Source organism: Coregonus lavaretus, assembly GCF_964263955.1.
Source record: "Coregonus lavaretus genome assembly, chromosome: 15".
In the NCBI taxonomy this organism is placed as follows: Eukaryota; Metazoa; Chordata; class Actinopteri; order Salmoniformes; family Salmonidae; genus Coregonus; species Coregonus lavaretus.
The window spans coordinates 2,384,816-2,400,557 of record NC_140002.1 but is presented as its reverse complement, the minus strand read 5'-3'; the positions used below and the strand labels follow the sequence as shown (position 1 = coordinate 2,400,557).

At 44.9% G+C, this 15,742-nt stretch overlaps 1 protein-coding gene across 1 annotated transcript; it reads right to left on the bottom strand.

Moving 5' to 3' along the window:
- Window positions 1-4,673: 4,673 nt before the first annotated feature.
- LOC311142599 (solute carrier family 23 member 1-like) lies at window positions 4,674-12,720 on the bottom strand (the record flags this gene model as incomplete). Its single annotated transcript, XM_084178267.1, has 14 exons — window positions 4,674-4,948; window positions 5,190-5,285; window positions 5,485-5,628; window positions 5,841-5,970; window positions 6,479-6,584; window positions 6,732-6,879; window positions 8,198-8,354; window positions 8,861-8,981; window positions 9,328-9,509; window positions 10,039-10,106; window positions 10,199-10,287; window positions 10,368-10,525; window positions 10,727-11,083; window positions 12,679-12,720. The coding sequence occupies 14 exons, from the start codon at window positions 12,718-12,720 to the stop codon at window positions 4,674-4,676; spliced, it is 2,073 nt and encodes a 690-aa protein (XP_084034393.1).
- Between the last annotated feature and the right edge of the window lie 3,022 nt (window positions 12,721-15,742).

Below are 15,742 nucleotides of genomic sequence, written 5' to 3'. Positions count from 1 at the left end.
TGTGAAGGTGTATCAGGAAAGGAGATAGAGACAGGGGACAGGGGATATGTACAGTTCCTGGGACAGTCTGGAAACATGGGGACAGTTAAAGACATTGCTCCGGTGCATGTTGTGAGGGATGTGAGGAGGCTGGTGAAAAATACCTACAACCGGTCTTTCAAAAACGTAGGGGACACTGTTTTGGGACAAGAGGACAGCCACCCATCCTTCTATCAGCAGTCTGCGTATGACCAGGTCAGCCACGGACAGGCCTGTGGGGTCGGAGCAGCCAGGCCTGATGAAAAGCTGTTTGTGAAGAAGGTGTCCCCACCGGCACCGCTGAAGGTTGTGAACACAGCTTTACTTTACACCGCCCCAAAGGGATATGTAACCAAAGCCACAGCTCTCCGTGAATCACAAGACAGAATTTCTAACACTGGATTTACAAATATCACACCCCAAAGCCTTGCAAAGCCTTTTGGGAGAAGAGATAGCCAACCTCATATCAACCAATCTGATTCAACGTCAAAATACCCAAACAGAGCAGAGATACCCCGGCAGACCTGGTCTTCTGTGGAGCTCCCTAGTAAGTCTAATCAGCGACAGTGTGAAAGGACAGACACGACCAATGAAAAACAGAAATCACCACAAGCAACTGCCACAAATAGTTTTACTGCAGTTCCAACGTATTACACATCAGCAGCATACTTGTACCAGCCAAAACCGTATCAGTGTTCCAGTGTCAAGGATACCAGCCAAAATCAGGGCCTACCTCCCAGATCCCAGACTCAGACTACCCTCGCTTGCACACCTTCGCCTGCCTGCGTACAGCTCAACACCACCAGCCAAAATCAGGGCCTACCTCCCAGATCCCAGACTCAGACTACCCTCGCTTGCACACCTTCGCCTGCCTGCGTACAGCTCCACACCACTGGGACTCCACAGACGCTGATGTCTTCCTTCTTTTATCCAGCTAACCCAATGAGCTACCACACAATCCAAACCCATGAAGGAAAGATGGGTTTCATACAGGCCCCTGTACTGATGCAGCCTTCACTTCAAAACGTGCCTATCCAACTGCTGAGTGGAGAAAAATACGTCCCCCTTCAGCCAGCCGGGAATGGAGTAATCAAAATGCCCTCCCCAGAAACACAACAACAGCAGTACCTGTGCAGCACACAGGGTTTCATGGCCCCGTTGAGCACAGAGTACCTGCAGGGCAGTGCAGGCCTGGTGTACCCTGAGATGGCTGGAGGTCAGGTTTACGGACGGGGCCCCCGACACATGCTGATCGACCCGGAGACAGGGAGATGTTTCTACGTCGACGTTCCCCAACATCCCCCTCAGCCACATCGCAAGATACTGTTCGATCCAGAGACCTGCCAGTTTGTGGAGGTGCTGCTGCCACAGCAGACAGTCCCTACTGCAGTACTGCCACCAGTGTATGCAATGCCCTGCCACTCACTGCAATTCCCAGCCATGCACACGCCACAGTGCTTCTCTGTTCAGGCTCATCCACAGGAGATGCCTCACACAGGGCCCTGAGACTGCTAGTGGACTGCAATAGCAGAACACTACCACATGACTGCACACTGCGCTGTCCACGGAGTATGGACTGTGATGGTAGGCTGCCCAAGGTGATAGATCAGACAGTCTTAGCTACATGCTGTCAGGTTGAGTAAATCTTGGGTATCAATCGTAGTCGTTAAAGTCAGTGTCTCATCTCTGATTCTCTGAGACTCCTGACAATACCGATTAAGATTATAACTACCGGGACTTATACATCATCATATATCTGAGTGAGAGAACAGAGGGCAGCTAATGTACTTCAGAAAGTATTCATGCCCCTTGACTTATTCCACATTTGGTTGTGTTACAGCCTGAATTCAAAATGGATGAAAATATTATTTTTTTCTCAACCATATACACACACACACAATACCCCATAATGACTAAATGAAAACATGTTTTTAGACATTTGTGCTAATTTATTGAAAATGAAATACAGAAATATATCATTTACATAAGTATTTACACCCCTGAGTCAATACATGTCAGAATCCCCTTTGACAGCAATTAGAGCTGTGAGTCTTTCTGGGTAAGACTCTAAGAGCTTTTCACACCTGGATTGTACAACATTTGACCATTATTCTTTTCAAATTCTTCAAGCTCTGTCAAATTGGTTGTTGATCATTGCTAGACAACCATTTTCAGGTCTTGCCATAGATTTTCAAGTAGATTTAAGTCAAAACTGTAACTCGGCCACTCAGGACCATTCACTGTCTTCTTGGTAAGCAACTCCAGTGTAGGTTATTGTCCTGCTGAAAGGTGAATTCATCTCCCAGTGTCTGGTAGAAAGCAGACTGAACCAGGTTTTGCCTGTGCTTAGCTCCATTCCGTTTCTTTTTTATCCTGATAAACTCCCCAGTCCTTAACGATTACAAGCATACCCATAACATGATGCTGCCACCAGTATGCTTGAAAATATGGAGCGTGGTACTCGGTAATGTGTTGCATTGGATTTGCCCCAAACATAACACTTTGTATTCAGGACAAAAAGTGAATTGCATTGCCACATTTGTTGCAGTATTACTTTAGTGCCTTGTTGCAAACAGGATGCATATTTTGGAATATTTGTATTCTGTACAAGCTTCCTTCTTTTCACTCTGTCAATTAGGTTAGTATTGTGGAGTAACTACAATGTTGTTGATCCATCCTCAGTTTTCTCTTATCACAGCCATTAAACTCTGTAACTGTTTTAAAAGTCACCATTGGCCTCATGGTGAAATCTCTGAGCGGTTTCCTTCCTGTCTGGCAACTGAGTTGGGAAGGACGCCTGTATCTTTGTAGTGACTGGGTATATTGATACAGCATCCAAAGTGTAATTAATAACTTCACCATGCTCAAAGGGATATTCAATGTAAAAAAAAAAATGTTTTGTTGTTTTGAAAAACTTCCTGGTCTTTGTGGTTTAATCTGTGTTTGAAATTCACTGCTCGACTGAGGGACCTTACAGATAATTGTATGTGTGGGGTACAGAGATGAGGTTGTCATTCAAAAATCATGTTAAACACTATTATTGCACACAGAGCGAGTCCATGCAACTTATTATGTGACTTGCTAAGCACATTTTTACTATTTAAGGTATTTAGGCTTGCCATAACAAAGGGGTAGAATACTTATTGACTCAAGACATTTCAGCATTTTTTATTTCTAGTAATTTGTACAAATTTAGAGAAACATAATCCCACTTTGATACAATGGGGTATTGTGTGTAGGCCCGTGAAAATAATCTACATTTAATCAATTTTAAATTCAGGCTGTAACACAACAAAAAGTGGAATAAATCAAGGGGTGTGAATAAAGGCACTGGTTCCTTGAACCCTCCTATTCCCTTTCCTATTGACAATGTGTATTTGTGGGCAGATACTTGATGATCTTTTACTCATTTTCTAACATAAACAATTTTTTTTTTTTTTGTGGTAATGTTTGCCATGTATAGTTGTGTAATATAGATAAAACACATTCTTAACACAGATTATATTTTTCCAAATTTCAAAGGAGAAACGTAGAAATTCGATTGCTAGTGGTTGATTTTTTTTTTTTACACTGAGTGAAACGTTTTCTAAAAATAACAACAAAGCTTGATAGGATCACATTTTTCCTTCATAAAGCTTTTGTTGTCTTTTCCATCTCACCATTGTTTGCTTGAGGAGCGAGGCCTGAACAAAACGAGAGGGCAGCTGTCGTCAGATTACAAACTAATCGCCAGGGCAGACTGCAATGGGCACTATTGACAGAGACCTTGGCAGACAAAGGCTCAGGGTGTAATGTGGATGGGAAATTTCAATTCAACATCTTTCATCATGTCTAAGTGAAATCAATCATGAACAGTCATAAAGATACGGATCCTGTGCTTCCTTGATAGATCAATAGATCCTAGACTCTTGGTTTGCGCCTTTTTAGAATCACTTCTAGAGGTCACACCCGTGTCACAGTCTTCCAATATGTGCAGTGTTGTTTCATGGTCTCTCTCAGTTAATACTACAGTACAATTGACTTGACATAGAAGCCTGTGGGTTTTCTTCCTTATGGCACTTTTTTTGTCAGATTGTAAATCTGTTCATCGACAGCTCTACTCTCATTAGTCTGTTTTGACATGTTATTGTAACACTTAATAATGTAAACAAACATTTGACAGTCAAACATAGGAACGCTTTCCTTAATTGTACTTTAGTTTTATATCATAAATGTTTTGCATTACCTCACACCTGTTTGAGTTCCGATCATCAGAAGAGATACACTATCATTACTTAGACAATAAAGACTGCTAATGTTGTCTCTGCTTCTTCAATACTGTCTACATACAAGTATAAGGTCAGTACGCATCTGAATATATGACGCTTTGTTCTTCAACATCCAAACATAATGCTGTGAGGTGGTGGGTAGAACAATGGGGACAGTAGACAACCCTCCCAAATCAATGCGGTGAGGGATGTGCTCTAGTAAATAAAAACGCAACATCATTCTACAACATCGGCATCATTTTGCCCAGTCACTGTTCATTGTCCTGTTTCTCAATTGCAGACAGTGCATTTTTCGATTACAACTATAAGTGTCCAAAACAATAAATAGCTGTGAAAAATACAGCTCAGTATAAAAAATTATCTGAAAGATGAATCATTGGAGGGTTACTATACTTTCGTGCAGGCCAATGTAATTGTTGTGTCCATGCGTAAACTCTCATTCCGCTCTCTTAATTCATCCTCCATGTTTTCCTGCACGCTGTCCTTTCGTCTGCGCCGCGTGAAGCCTTGGAAGCTGGGGGAGATGGGTAGATAGCGCAGGTAGCTGACCTTCCTAACGCAGCTCATTCCAACGGGGAAGTCATAAATACGCATGTTCGCTGAGCTTCCCCCACTGCTCTCATCAGCCTTCCAGTTCAGCAGCCCTCTCTCCTTCCTGGTGCCTGTTTAAACCGCACGCACAAGCATACACACACAAACATACAAGCAAACACACAATGCCACATAAACAAACATTGGTAGTTACAGGCAACGGTTGCGCTAAATTGAAAGATTGATGTGATATCGTGGTGACACATAAACAAACACAAAGCAACTGATGATCTCTTTGATCAGTGTGTGACAAGGTGACTAGTAGCTCATGTTAATGAGATGAGGTTTCACATTCTCACATAGCATGCATACCTGGGATGGTGTTATCCAGCGCAAACGCCAGGAAGCCTCCGACAAACATCTCCGTGGTTAGGAGCACTGTAAGGATTTGATCCACCTCTGGAACTCCTGAGCAGGGCAATAAAATATGTATTACCAAATTAATGATCCTAATCGTTATTCATAACATCAACATATTTATCCATACTAAAGCTTCATAACAGTCTTAGTGTACACACTGTAAACTCTCTAAAGCCACTCCTACACTTCCTCTTAAAATGGAGATGTCTTTTCATATCAGTAAAACCATTTTCAATGTGCAGTCCACCTGTTTGGATGCAGCCGGGATGCAAGTCTAGGTAATTGGGCAACATTAGGCCAAAGAACATGGAGAAGCCAAGGACAAAGAGATTCCTAGATGAGTTGAGGTCTACAGTCTGCAGGTTGGACAAGCCCACAGCCGTGATCATACCTGCAAGGCATAGACAACACAAACAACAGAGGGGTGGATAAGGTTATTATTGTCTCATTTTGATCTAGTTATCTGTGTTTCTAGCTAGACATATAATTTCCTCATCCCGTCTAAAATAGAGGTGAGCTTTCTGTGATCATACTGCCCCCCCGTGGGTGAGAGAGAGAGGTGACGCTGTGTGTGAGATCTCTGTTAGGAGGTCAGTGACTCACCGAACAAGGTGCAGAACATGCCGCCTAAAATGGGGTCAGGCAGCGATGCAAAGAGGGCAGTGAATTTCCCCACAGTTCCTAACAGGAGCATTATGGCCGCACCGTATTGCACCACTCTCCTGCTTCCTACCTGTGTGTAGAGAGACATCGTACAACGTGACTCAATGTGAACTGTACAACCTCTAGTATCAACCCATTGTTTATTAATAATTATTTGCATTGTGGCAAAGCGCTTGCACTGGAGATCATGTTAATAAGCCTTTATCTGTTTCAAAAATATAATATTGCTGATTCCAACTTGAACTAGATTTAAATACAGGATTTGAGATTACATATCTAATCCGTGTTTTCAGTACATAGATTAAAGACAACATGTCTGAGAACAATCTGGGGAGTGGCTTAGGGGCCAAGGGGGTCATATCTAGACAGAATACAGTTTATGTCAAATTTACATCAAAAGCGGAAACATTTAGCATTTTAGCTAACCCTTTTCCTAACCTTAACTTAAGTCTCCTAACCAGCTACGTTACTTCTCCTAACCTGCTGCGTAAATTCTCCTAACCTGCTACGAAAATTCAATTTTGACATAAACTGTACTCCATCTAGTCAAAACCAGTTGAGGGATTAAGCTTCCTTGCCTTAGTGATTCCCAGAACTCCAATATTGGGACTGGAGGAGGTGGAGCCATTTCCTGTACCCAGCAGTCCTGCTATAATACAACAAACACCCTCTGTGAAGATACCCCTGGTATGGGAAAGACATGACACAGACACAAACATACATCAACACAGGCTACTGATGCTTGACAATAAGAGGGCATTCTAGAACATAGGTCCCCTGTCAGAGCCTTTATTAGAAGTCTAACCCCTGGCGTAGAAGACTGAAGCACACCTGTTGATGGCATGGATAGGTGGCGGGGGTGCCCCAGAGAGGCGGGCACAGGCGTAATAGTCCCCGATAGACTCTACAATGCCAGCTAGTGTGGCGCTGAACATGCCCAGCACTCCGGCGATGGTCACCGTGGGCAACCCCCACTGACCTATCAGGGACACACAAACACCAGAAGTCAGAATCCTCCTCCTATGCGGCAAGATGAAAGGCATTGGCAATGGATGACAACTCAGATCATTTCCCCATTTAAAATGATATACAGTGCATTTGGAAAGTATTCAGACCCCATGACTTTTTCCACATGTTGTTACGTTACAGCCTTATTCTAACATTGATTTTTTTGTCTCTTTTTTTCCCCTCATCAATCTACACACAATACCCCATAATGACGAAGCAAAAACATCAAGGATCTCTCTGTACTTTGCTCCGTTCATCTTTCCCTCGATCACGACTAGTCTCCAAGTCCCTGCCGCTGAAAAACATCCCCACAGCATGATGCTGCCACCACCATGCTTCACTGTAGGGATGGTGCCAGGTTTCCACCAGACGTGACGTTTGGCATTCAGGCCAGAGACTTCAACCTTGGTTTCATCAGACCAGAGAATCTTGTTTCTCATGGTCTGAGAGTCTTTAGGTGCCTTTTGGCAAACTCCAAGCGGGCTGTCATGTGCCTTTTGCTGAGGAGGGCTTCCGTCTGGCCACTCTACATTTTTACATTTTAGTCATTTAGCAGACGCTCTTATCCAGAGCGACTTACAGTTAGTGAGTGCATACATTTTCATACTCTACCATAAAGGCCTGATTGGTGGAGTGCTGCAGAGATGGTTGTCCTTCTGGAAGGTTCTCCCATCTCCACAGAGGAACTCTGGAGCTCTGTCAGAGTGACCATCGGGTTCTTGGTCACCTCCCTGACAAAAGCCCTTCTCCCCCGATTGCTCAGTTTGGCCGGGCGGCCAGCTCTAGGAAGAGTCTTGGTGGTTCCAAACTTCTTCCATTATATAGACAGGTGGGTGCCTTTCCAAATCATGTCCAATCAATTGAATTTACCACAGGTGTACTCCAATCAAGTTGTAGAAACATGTCAAGGATGATCAATGGAAACAGGATGCACCTGAGCTCAATTTAGAGTCTCATAGCAAAGGGTCTGAATAGTTGTGTAAATAAGGTATGTGTGTGTTTTATTTGTAAAAGATTTGCTAACATTTCAGAAAACCTGTTTTCACTTTGTCATTATGGAGTATTGTATGTAGATTGATGAGATTCCATTTTAGAATAAGGCTGTAACGTAACAAAATGTGGAAAAAGTCAAGGGGTCTGAATACTTTCCAAATGCACTGTATAAGGTCATTCTAAAGTTGCTAATAAATGACCAGTGTCATCCACTTTCTTAACTTGACCCTTGATCTGGCTCATGTGTCCAAACTGCCCCATTGTGTGAGACAGTGGAGGTAATGCTGGCCTCTTACAGGGATAAGGGACCCGGAACCAGGGGGAGAGGGTCATGATGTCACCACGGGCGTCGGTGCGTGCCTTCTGCCCGTACTGGCTGGGGTCACTGGGCAACACGTCAGTCAGGGTCAGGATGTAACACAGCAACCATACCAACATGATGGCCATGATGATCTGAAGACGGCACCACAGACACACAGAAAGAACAGGGGAACAACATAACATGTCATGTAACAGAATCATAGGGATTCCAAGTTTCCAATATTCCAAGTTATCATTTTGGATGTGCCTAGTCTGTGCCATATTTCTATTTATTTTACAGCCATTTTCATCAGAAAGCTAATACTTGGCTTTAACATAATGGTGAAATGATCCCTGTGGTCTGTGTCTGTCTATCACAGTGAGTCATTTCTATAGCCCGGCAGTGTCCCCATGACCTGTCGGGCATCACTCACTAAGGCAGGAGCACAAGAGGGCAGTGCAGTAAAGTGTTCCTCAGACTCTCTTATAACAGCTCAAGATTTGGATGACATGATGTGCTGTGAATGATTAGCCTGATGTATTTATGATGAACACTAGACCATGCCCCAACATGAGAACGTCTCACATTAGTACGACCAGAATAGGAGGGCTTTCTAACATCCCTGTGAGACAGGATGGTGTGGTGTGTTGGTTCTAACCGGGAACATCTTAAAGATCTGGACCCTGGCGGTGCTGAAGCCTTTCTTCCTGTTGTAGGTGAGGAGAGGGAAGGACCAGTTCCTCAGGTACTGAGCAAACAGTACGATGAGGAAGATGCACCTGGGGAGAGGCAGTGATATAGCTACACCGTAACCCAGTCAAAGACATCAAACAGGGGGAAAAGGTCATTACGTTAATAGTATGTGATTCAATCAAAAAGCTTCAATGGACCTTGGACGTAAGACGATAAAGAGTCTCAAGCCCAAAACAAGGTGAACCATTTAAACTAAAGAAGTGCGGAAGAGAGGTAAGGAAAACATGCCGCACACAATAATACACCTCAAGACAACATAGTTGGATCTCAAGTGTAAAAACACGAGAGGAGAGGAGAGGATGGAGAGAGCAGAGAGAAACCAGGGAGGAGGATACATTACAGAGCAGAAGGGAGGATGGATTGTGCTCTTACAGTGCCGAGAGGCCCCAGTGAGAGCCGGCTCTGTCCCCGGCCGTCTGGAAGACAGACAGGCCGATGAGGGACACGGTGGGGGTGACGGTCAGTGGCCCGATGTAGTCCAGCAGGAGACCAGGGAGACCCACCAGCCCGATGACCACCTCCACCACACTGGACGCAATGATGGCACCCTGGATCTACAGAGGAGAGAGACCGACTGTTATTATCATTAGGTATGTCTAGGACCACCATGTGACCTGACCCGGACAAACGATGGGTCCTAGTTATGTCTACATGATGTCTCTGTTAATGTCAATCAAAGTGAGAGATGCTACAGTTCAGAAGGATGGACCCCAAGATGGAGGCTCACTGAGAGATGCTACAGTTCAGAAGGATGGACCACAAGATGGAGGCTCACTGAGAGATGCTACAGTTCAGAAGGATGGACCCCAAGATGGAGGCTCACTGAGAGATGCTACAGTTCAGAAGGATGGACCCCAAGATGGAGGCTCACTGAGAGATGCTACAGTTCAGAAGGATGGACCCCAAGATGGAGGCTCACTGAGAGATGCTACAGTTCAGAATGATGGACCCCAAGATGGAGGCTCACTGAGAGATGCTACAGTTCAGAAGGATGGACCCCAAGATGGAGGCTCACTGAGAGATGCTACAGTTCAGAAGGATGGACCCAGAGATGGAGGCCCAGTGGCAAGAGGCAGGAAGTACCTCTCTTATCCTTGGGTGCCAGATGTGGGAGGTGTTCAGAGGAAGACTCCAGTTCCCATAAATCTCCTCTGTGGAAAGACAGACACAATAGCACATTAGTGAGGTTCTGTCTGTGATTGGGCCATGTTCTTCTGATATAGGATGGGACTGAGGGGCGCACCTTCAGGGGGACATTTCCATCTTTCCAGTCCTAAGATGGCTTGGGCAGGGATGAGGAAGGCAAAAGCACTGGCCTGGAAAAGAGGTAACCTAAACATGGAAGATAAAATGTTACACATGCATGCCAAGCATTAGAAGACACACACACACACACACACACACACACGTACCTGACTCCAAATGTGGTCTGTATGAGTGTGGTGATTCCCACGCAGGTGAAGATGGTTCCCACCAGCTGACTGACCGTGTACTGGTCTTGTCCCACACACATGGCCTCCGCCAGTAGGAAGGGCACAGCGATGGTCCCGCTGAAACACGTCAGGTAGTGCTGCGATCAAAGACACAGTGTTAATCACCATGGATAGAGAGAGAGAGAGAAAGAGAGGGGGAGGGAGAAACAGAGGGAGGGGGGGGGGGAAGAGAGATACATTTGGGGGAAAGGGCGCACACAAGACAGAAAGGTGGAGTCTACTCATAAAACCATTCATTTAAACTAAGTGTGTGTGAGAGAGTGTGTGTATTTGTGTACCTGGAGGCCCAGTAGAATGCAGAGGTACCACGGCGGGACATCCTCTATGGTGTAGATCATGTCAAAGCCTGGCTGCTGCTTCTGCTGTTGTCCCTCTGCAGACAGTTTCCCCCCCTCAGCACCCTCCTCTCCCTCTGCAGACAGTTTCCCCCCCTCAGCACCCTCCTCTCCCTCTGCAGACAGTTTCCCCCCCTCAGCACCCTCCTCTCCCTCTGCAGACAGTTTCCCCCCCTCAGTACCCTCCTCTCCCTCTGCAGCCAGTTTCCCCCCCTCAGTACCCTCCTCTTCCTCTGCAGCCAGTTTCCCCCCCTCAGCACCCTGCTGCTGCTCCTCTGTCTGAATCTGGACATCACATCTCTGAGAGGGAGGACAGAGACATTTACACATACAAAGTAACATTGGGTAACTTGGCATACACACCGTTTGAAAGTAGAGAGTCACATGATGTTCAACAACTGGGAATAATCGATGACCTCTCATTCATCATACAAAAAATACCTTATATGGCACAAGATTGTCACCTACGTGATTCGTCACTGTCCCATACTGCCTTGCCATCTCCACTGAAGCCAACCGTCAGGCACATGATGACCTGGGTGTCACACCTATTTGAATTGACCTCTCTACGAATGATCAACATGGGCCTGGATTATGTTATAACCCAGAAGAATGTCACCGTGACCGTGGCCAGTCGTCATGGTTCTTGGAGTTGACTGTTTTGAAAGATGATGCAAGAGGAGCTCTTCCGTGACTAACTCATCAAAGTAGACTGGATTTCTTTCTAAATCACAGGTCAGTGTTTTGGCACTGGTATCTAGGTTAACAGCCTTGGTCTTTCAATAAATTCCATTCTGATCAAAGTATCATCTTTGCATCTTTGTCAGAGCCAATGTTAGAACTGTCTTCTACAAATCAGTGTCTCCACTTTTGCTATGAGGTATTGTGTCTTTAATCAATAGCCACAAATGTCCTGCAAAAGCATGGTTTCAGATATCAATCCAGAACCACCCTCCACAAGTTGTTATTCAATCAGACGTCATGGCAGTAAATCTCCTAATCTGAGCATGGTAAACACCTTGGTCATTTCACCCCAAAGGTAAACAGAAATACTTCGAAAACATCCAATGATGCAATATACTAAGTGTAAAGTTGAATTATTCAAGTTGACAGAAAGAAGGCCATAGCACACTAAGGACCAGTGGTGTAAAGTACTTAAGTAAAAATACTTTAAAGTACTTAAGTAGTTTTTTTGGGTATCTGTACTTTACTATTTATATTTTTGACAACTTGTACTTTTACTTCACTACATTCCTACAGAAAATATTGTACTTTTTACTCCATACATTTTCGCTGACAACCCAAAGTACTTGTTACATTTTGAATGCTTAGCAGGACAGGAAAATTGTGAAATTCACGCACTTATCAAGAGAAAACGTGGTCATCCCTACTGCCTATGATCTGGCAGACTCACTAAACACAAATGCATCTTTTGTAGATAATGTCTGAGTGCTTGAGTGTGCCCCTGGCTATCCATACATTTTAAAAACAAGAAAATGGTGCCGCCTGCTTTGCTTAATATAAGGAATTTGAAATGAGTTATACTTTTGCTTCTACTTTTGATACCTAAGTATATTTTAGGAATTACATTTACTTTTGATACTTAAGTATATTTAAAACCAAATACTTTTAGACTTTTACTCAAGTAGTATTTTACCGGGTGACTTTCACTTGTACTTGAGTAACTTTCTATTAAGGTATCTATACTTTTACTCAAGTATGACAATTGGGTACTTTTTCCACCGCTGCTAAGGACCTACACACCACACATTAACTCATCCATAACACATGATCTCGCCAGGCCAGATAACGTACACTTACACTTACAATTTAAACATTCACAACAAAACATAACTCATCAATGTATTGAAATGATAGTAAATGATGAGTTTTACCTTGAGGTCTGGTTGTGTTTCTGTGTCCTCCATCGTCTTCATCTGGACTCTCAGTTGTTTGTGATGGATCCTTCGTTTCTTTTGGGTGCTTCCCTCTCTCAACTAGCCAACCCATGTGTGACCTCAGCCCTATACATGAGTAGAGTAGCCCTTTTATTGGGGTTGAGGGGACCAGATCAGCCAGGTTAATAATCTGCCCCCGAGATGGACTTTACCCACTCGTGCTGTTTAAGAGGCTGAGACGGTAAAATTAAAGGAAAAGGATCCAGGGGTCAAGAAGACACTTCTTGGAATTAGAGATAGTGGGCAAGAATCAGATTAGCCAGGTAGCTTAGTGGTTAAGAGCGTTGTGCCAGTAACCGAAAGGTCGCTGGTTCTAAACCCTGAGCCGACTAGGTGAAAAATCTGTCGATGTGCCCTTGAGCAAGGCACTTAACCCTAATTGCTCATGTAAGTCGCTCTGGATAAGAGCGTCTGCTAAATGACTAAAATGTAAATGAAAGAACTACATGTACATCAGAAGGGTTACATTTGAAGTTATAGATATGTGACCAATTCTGCATTTCATTTTATAAAAAAAGGAAGAGGTTGTGATGGCATCTAGACTATGTGTGTTTGAGTGAGGATATCGGGGTTTGAGTGAGGATATCGGGGTTAAATAATACGTTTCATAAGCTTCATAAGTGACTCCTCCCATCTGAAAGGTGCTGTCATGAATGTTATAACTGTTTACACAAAGGTGTAAGAATAAAACAGGACTGCATACGAGTAGACTGGTCTGATTTTATTTTATTAGTAAAATCTGAAACCTGGTAAAGACAGTGATGCATCAAAGTATATGTTCGTTCCATTGGGCCCATACATACGTGAGTGAAGTGTGGTCAAAAAACAAAGAGACGTTCTTGCAATTAACCTTCTGGCAAATCATTTGTGGAATTATGGAAAACAAAAGCATCAACTGTTTGATTCAGCACCATCAGACCAAACAGAAAACAAGGACCTCAGCAACCCGAGCCACAGCCTGTTCACCCCGCTTCCATCTAGAAGGCAGAGACAGTACAGGTGCATCAAAGCTGGGAAACAGCTTTGATCTCCAGGCCATCAGACTGTTTGTTTAATAGTCACCACTAGCCGGCCTCCGCCCAGTGAACTTAGTCACTGTCACTAGCTGGCTACCATCCGGAACTCTACCCCGCACCTTAGAGAATGCTGCCCTATGTACATAGAGTCATTGAACACTGGTCACCTTAATAATGTTTACATACTGTTTTACCCACTTTATATGTATATACTGTATTCTAGTCAAGGCTCATCAACAAAACAAAAATAGAAACGCAACATGCAACAATTTCAATGATTCTACTGAGTTACAGTTAATATAAGGAAATGAATCAATTAAAATAAATTCACTAGGCCCTAATCTATGGATTTCACATGACTGGTAGGGGCGTGGATCAGAAAACCAGTCCGTATCTGGTGTGACCACCATTTGCCTCATGCAGCGCAACACATCTTCTTCACATAGAGTTGATCAGGCTGTTGATTGTGGCCTGTGGAATGTTGTCCCACTCCTCTTCAATGGCAGTGTGATGTCAAAATCAAATCAAATGTTATTTGTCACATGCGCCGAATACAACAGGTGTAGACCTTACCGTGAAATGCTTACTAACAAGCCCTTAACCAACTGTCACGTCTCCTCCCGTTGCTCCCCTCCGGCGCTCTGATTCGCCGGTCTACTGAGCCACCGGTCTGAGCGCACCACTTAGGCAACACCGGAATGGAAACCCAACGAACCCTACATTTACATTTTAGTCATTTAGCAGACGCTCTTATCCAGAGCGACTTACAGTTAGTGAGTGCATACATTATTTTCTTTTTCATACTGGCCCCCTGTGGGAATCAAACCCACAACCCTGGCGTTGCAAACACCATGCTCTACCAACTGAGCTACATCCCTGCCGGCCATTCCCTCCCCTACCCTGGACGACGCTGGGCCAATTGTGCGCCGCCCCATGAGTCACCTCTAGCGTACCTGCACCTCATCATCTCATCACCACCCCTATTTAGCCCTGGAATGTTCTGGAAGATGTTGTGTGTGATTGTTTATGTCGTTTACTCTATCTTTGTTATTTCTCTTTGTCATTGTCAAGTAAACCTTGACCTTGTTAATTCCTGCGTCTGCGTCCTGCCTCTTCGGTTACTCAGTAATCGTCACAGAATCACACACCAAACGAAAATGGATGCAGCAGGAGTTTTCCCTGTGCCCCGACCAGCACCAGCAGCAGCTTGCCCAGTTGAACGCCGCCATACAGGAAGTGCTCCAAACTCTGCATAATCTGCCCAGTGTTCCGGTTCCACCTCAGGGAGCGGCGAGTGCCCCCAATCCACCTGTTCCCGTGCTATCACCCACTTCTGCAGGAAACCTTCCCTACCGGAGCGCTATGATGTTAAAACTACTAAATGTAGCGGCTTCCTGCTACAGGTTTCACTTTATCTGGCGCGTCAGCCTGGGGTATATCCATCTGACCAAGCCAGGATAGCCCTGGTGATTTCGCTACTTAAAGGAAAGGCGCTGGATTGGGCCACGGCAGTCTGGGAAGGAGAGGAGGCAGTGTCACTACCCTACCCCACCTTCCTCGCTCGGTTCAGGGCGGTGTTTGATCATCCCACGGAAGGAAAGGTGAGCGTCTCCTCCATCTACAACAGAGAGAGGGGCCCGCGTCCGAGCACGCTCTGAGCTTTCGCACGGTGGCGGCGTCTTCCGGCTAGAATGAGCGTGCTCTGCGCATAGCCTTCAGGAGAGTCTTACGGGAGGACATCAAGACGGAACTCGCATGTCTGGACGACGAGATGGACCTTGATACCCTCATCACCACATCTTGACGACATGTTGCGAGAGAGACGGCATTCCCAACACGTCCCGGAGCCTCGACGCTCACCCCATCTGAGCTATGGAAGCCGCCCTGCTTCCGAGTCCTCACCCATGGAGTTGGGCAGCACCCCCTACACCACCACGGACCACAAATCTGCTGGCGGCTCCCTATCTAGGCGGTATGACTCCCGT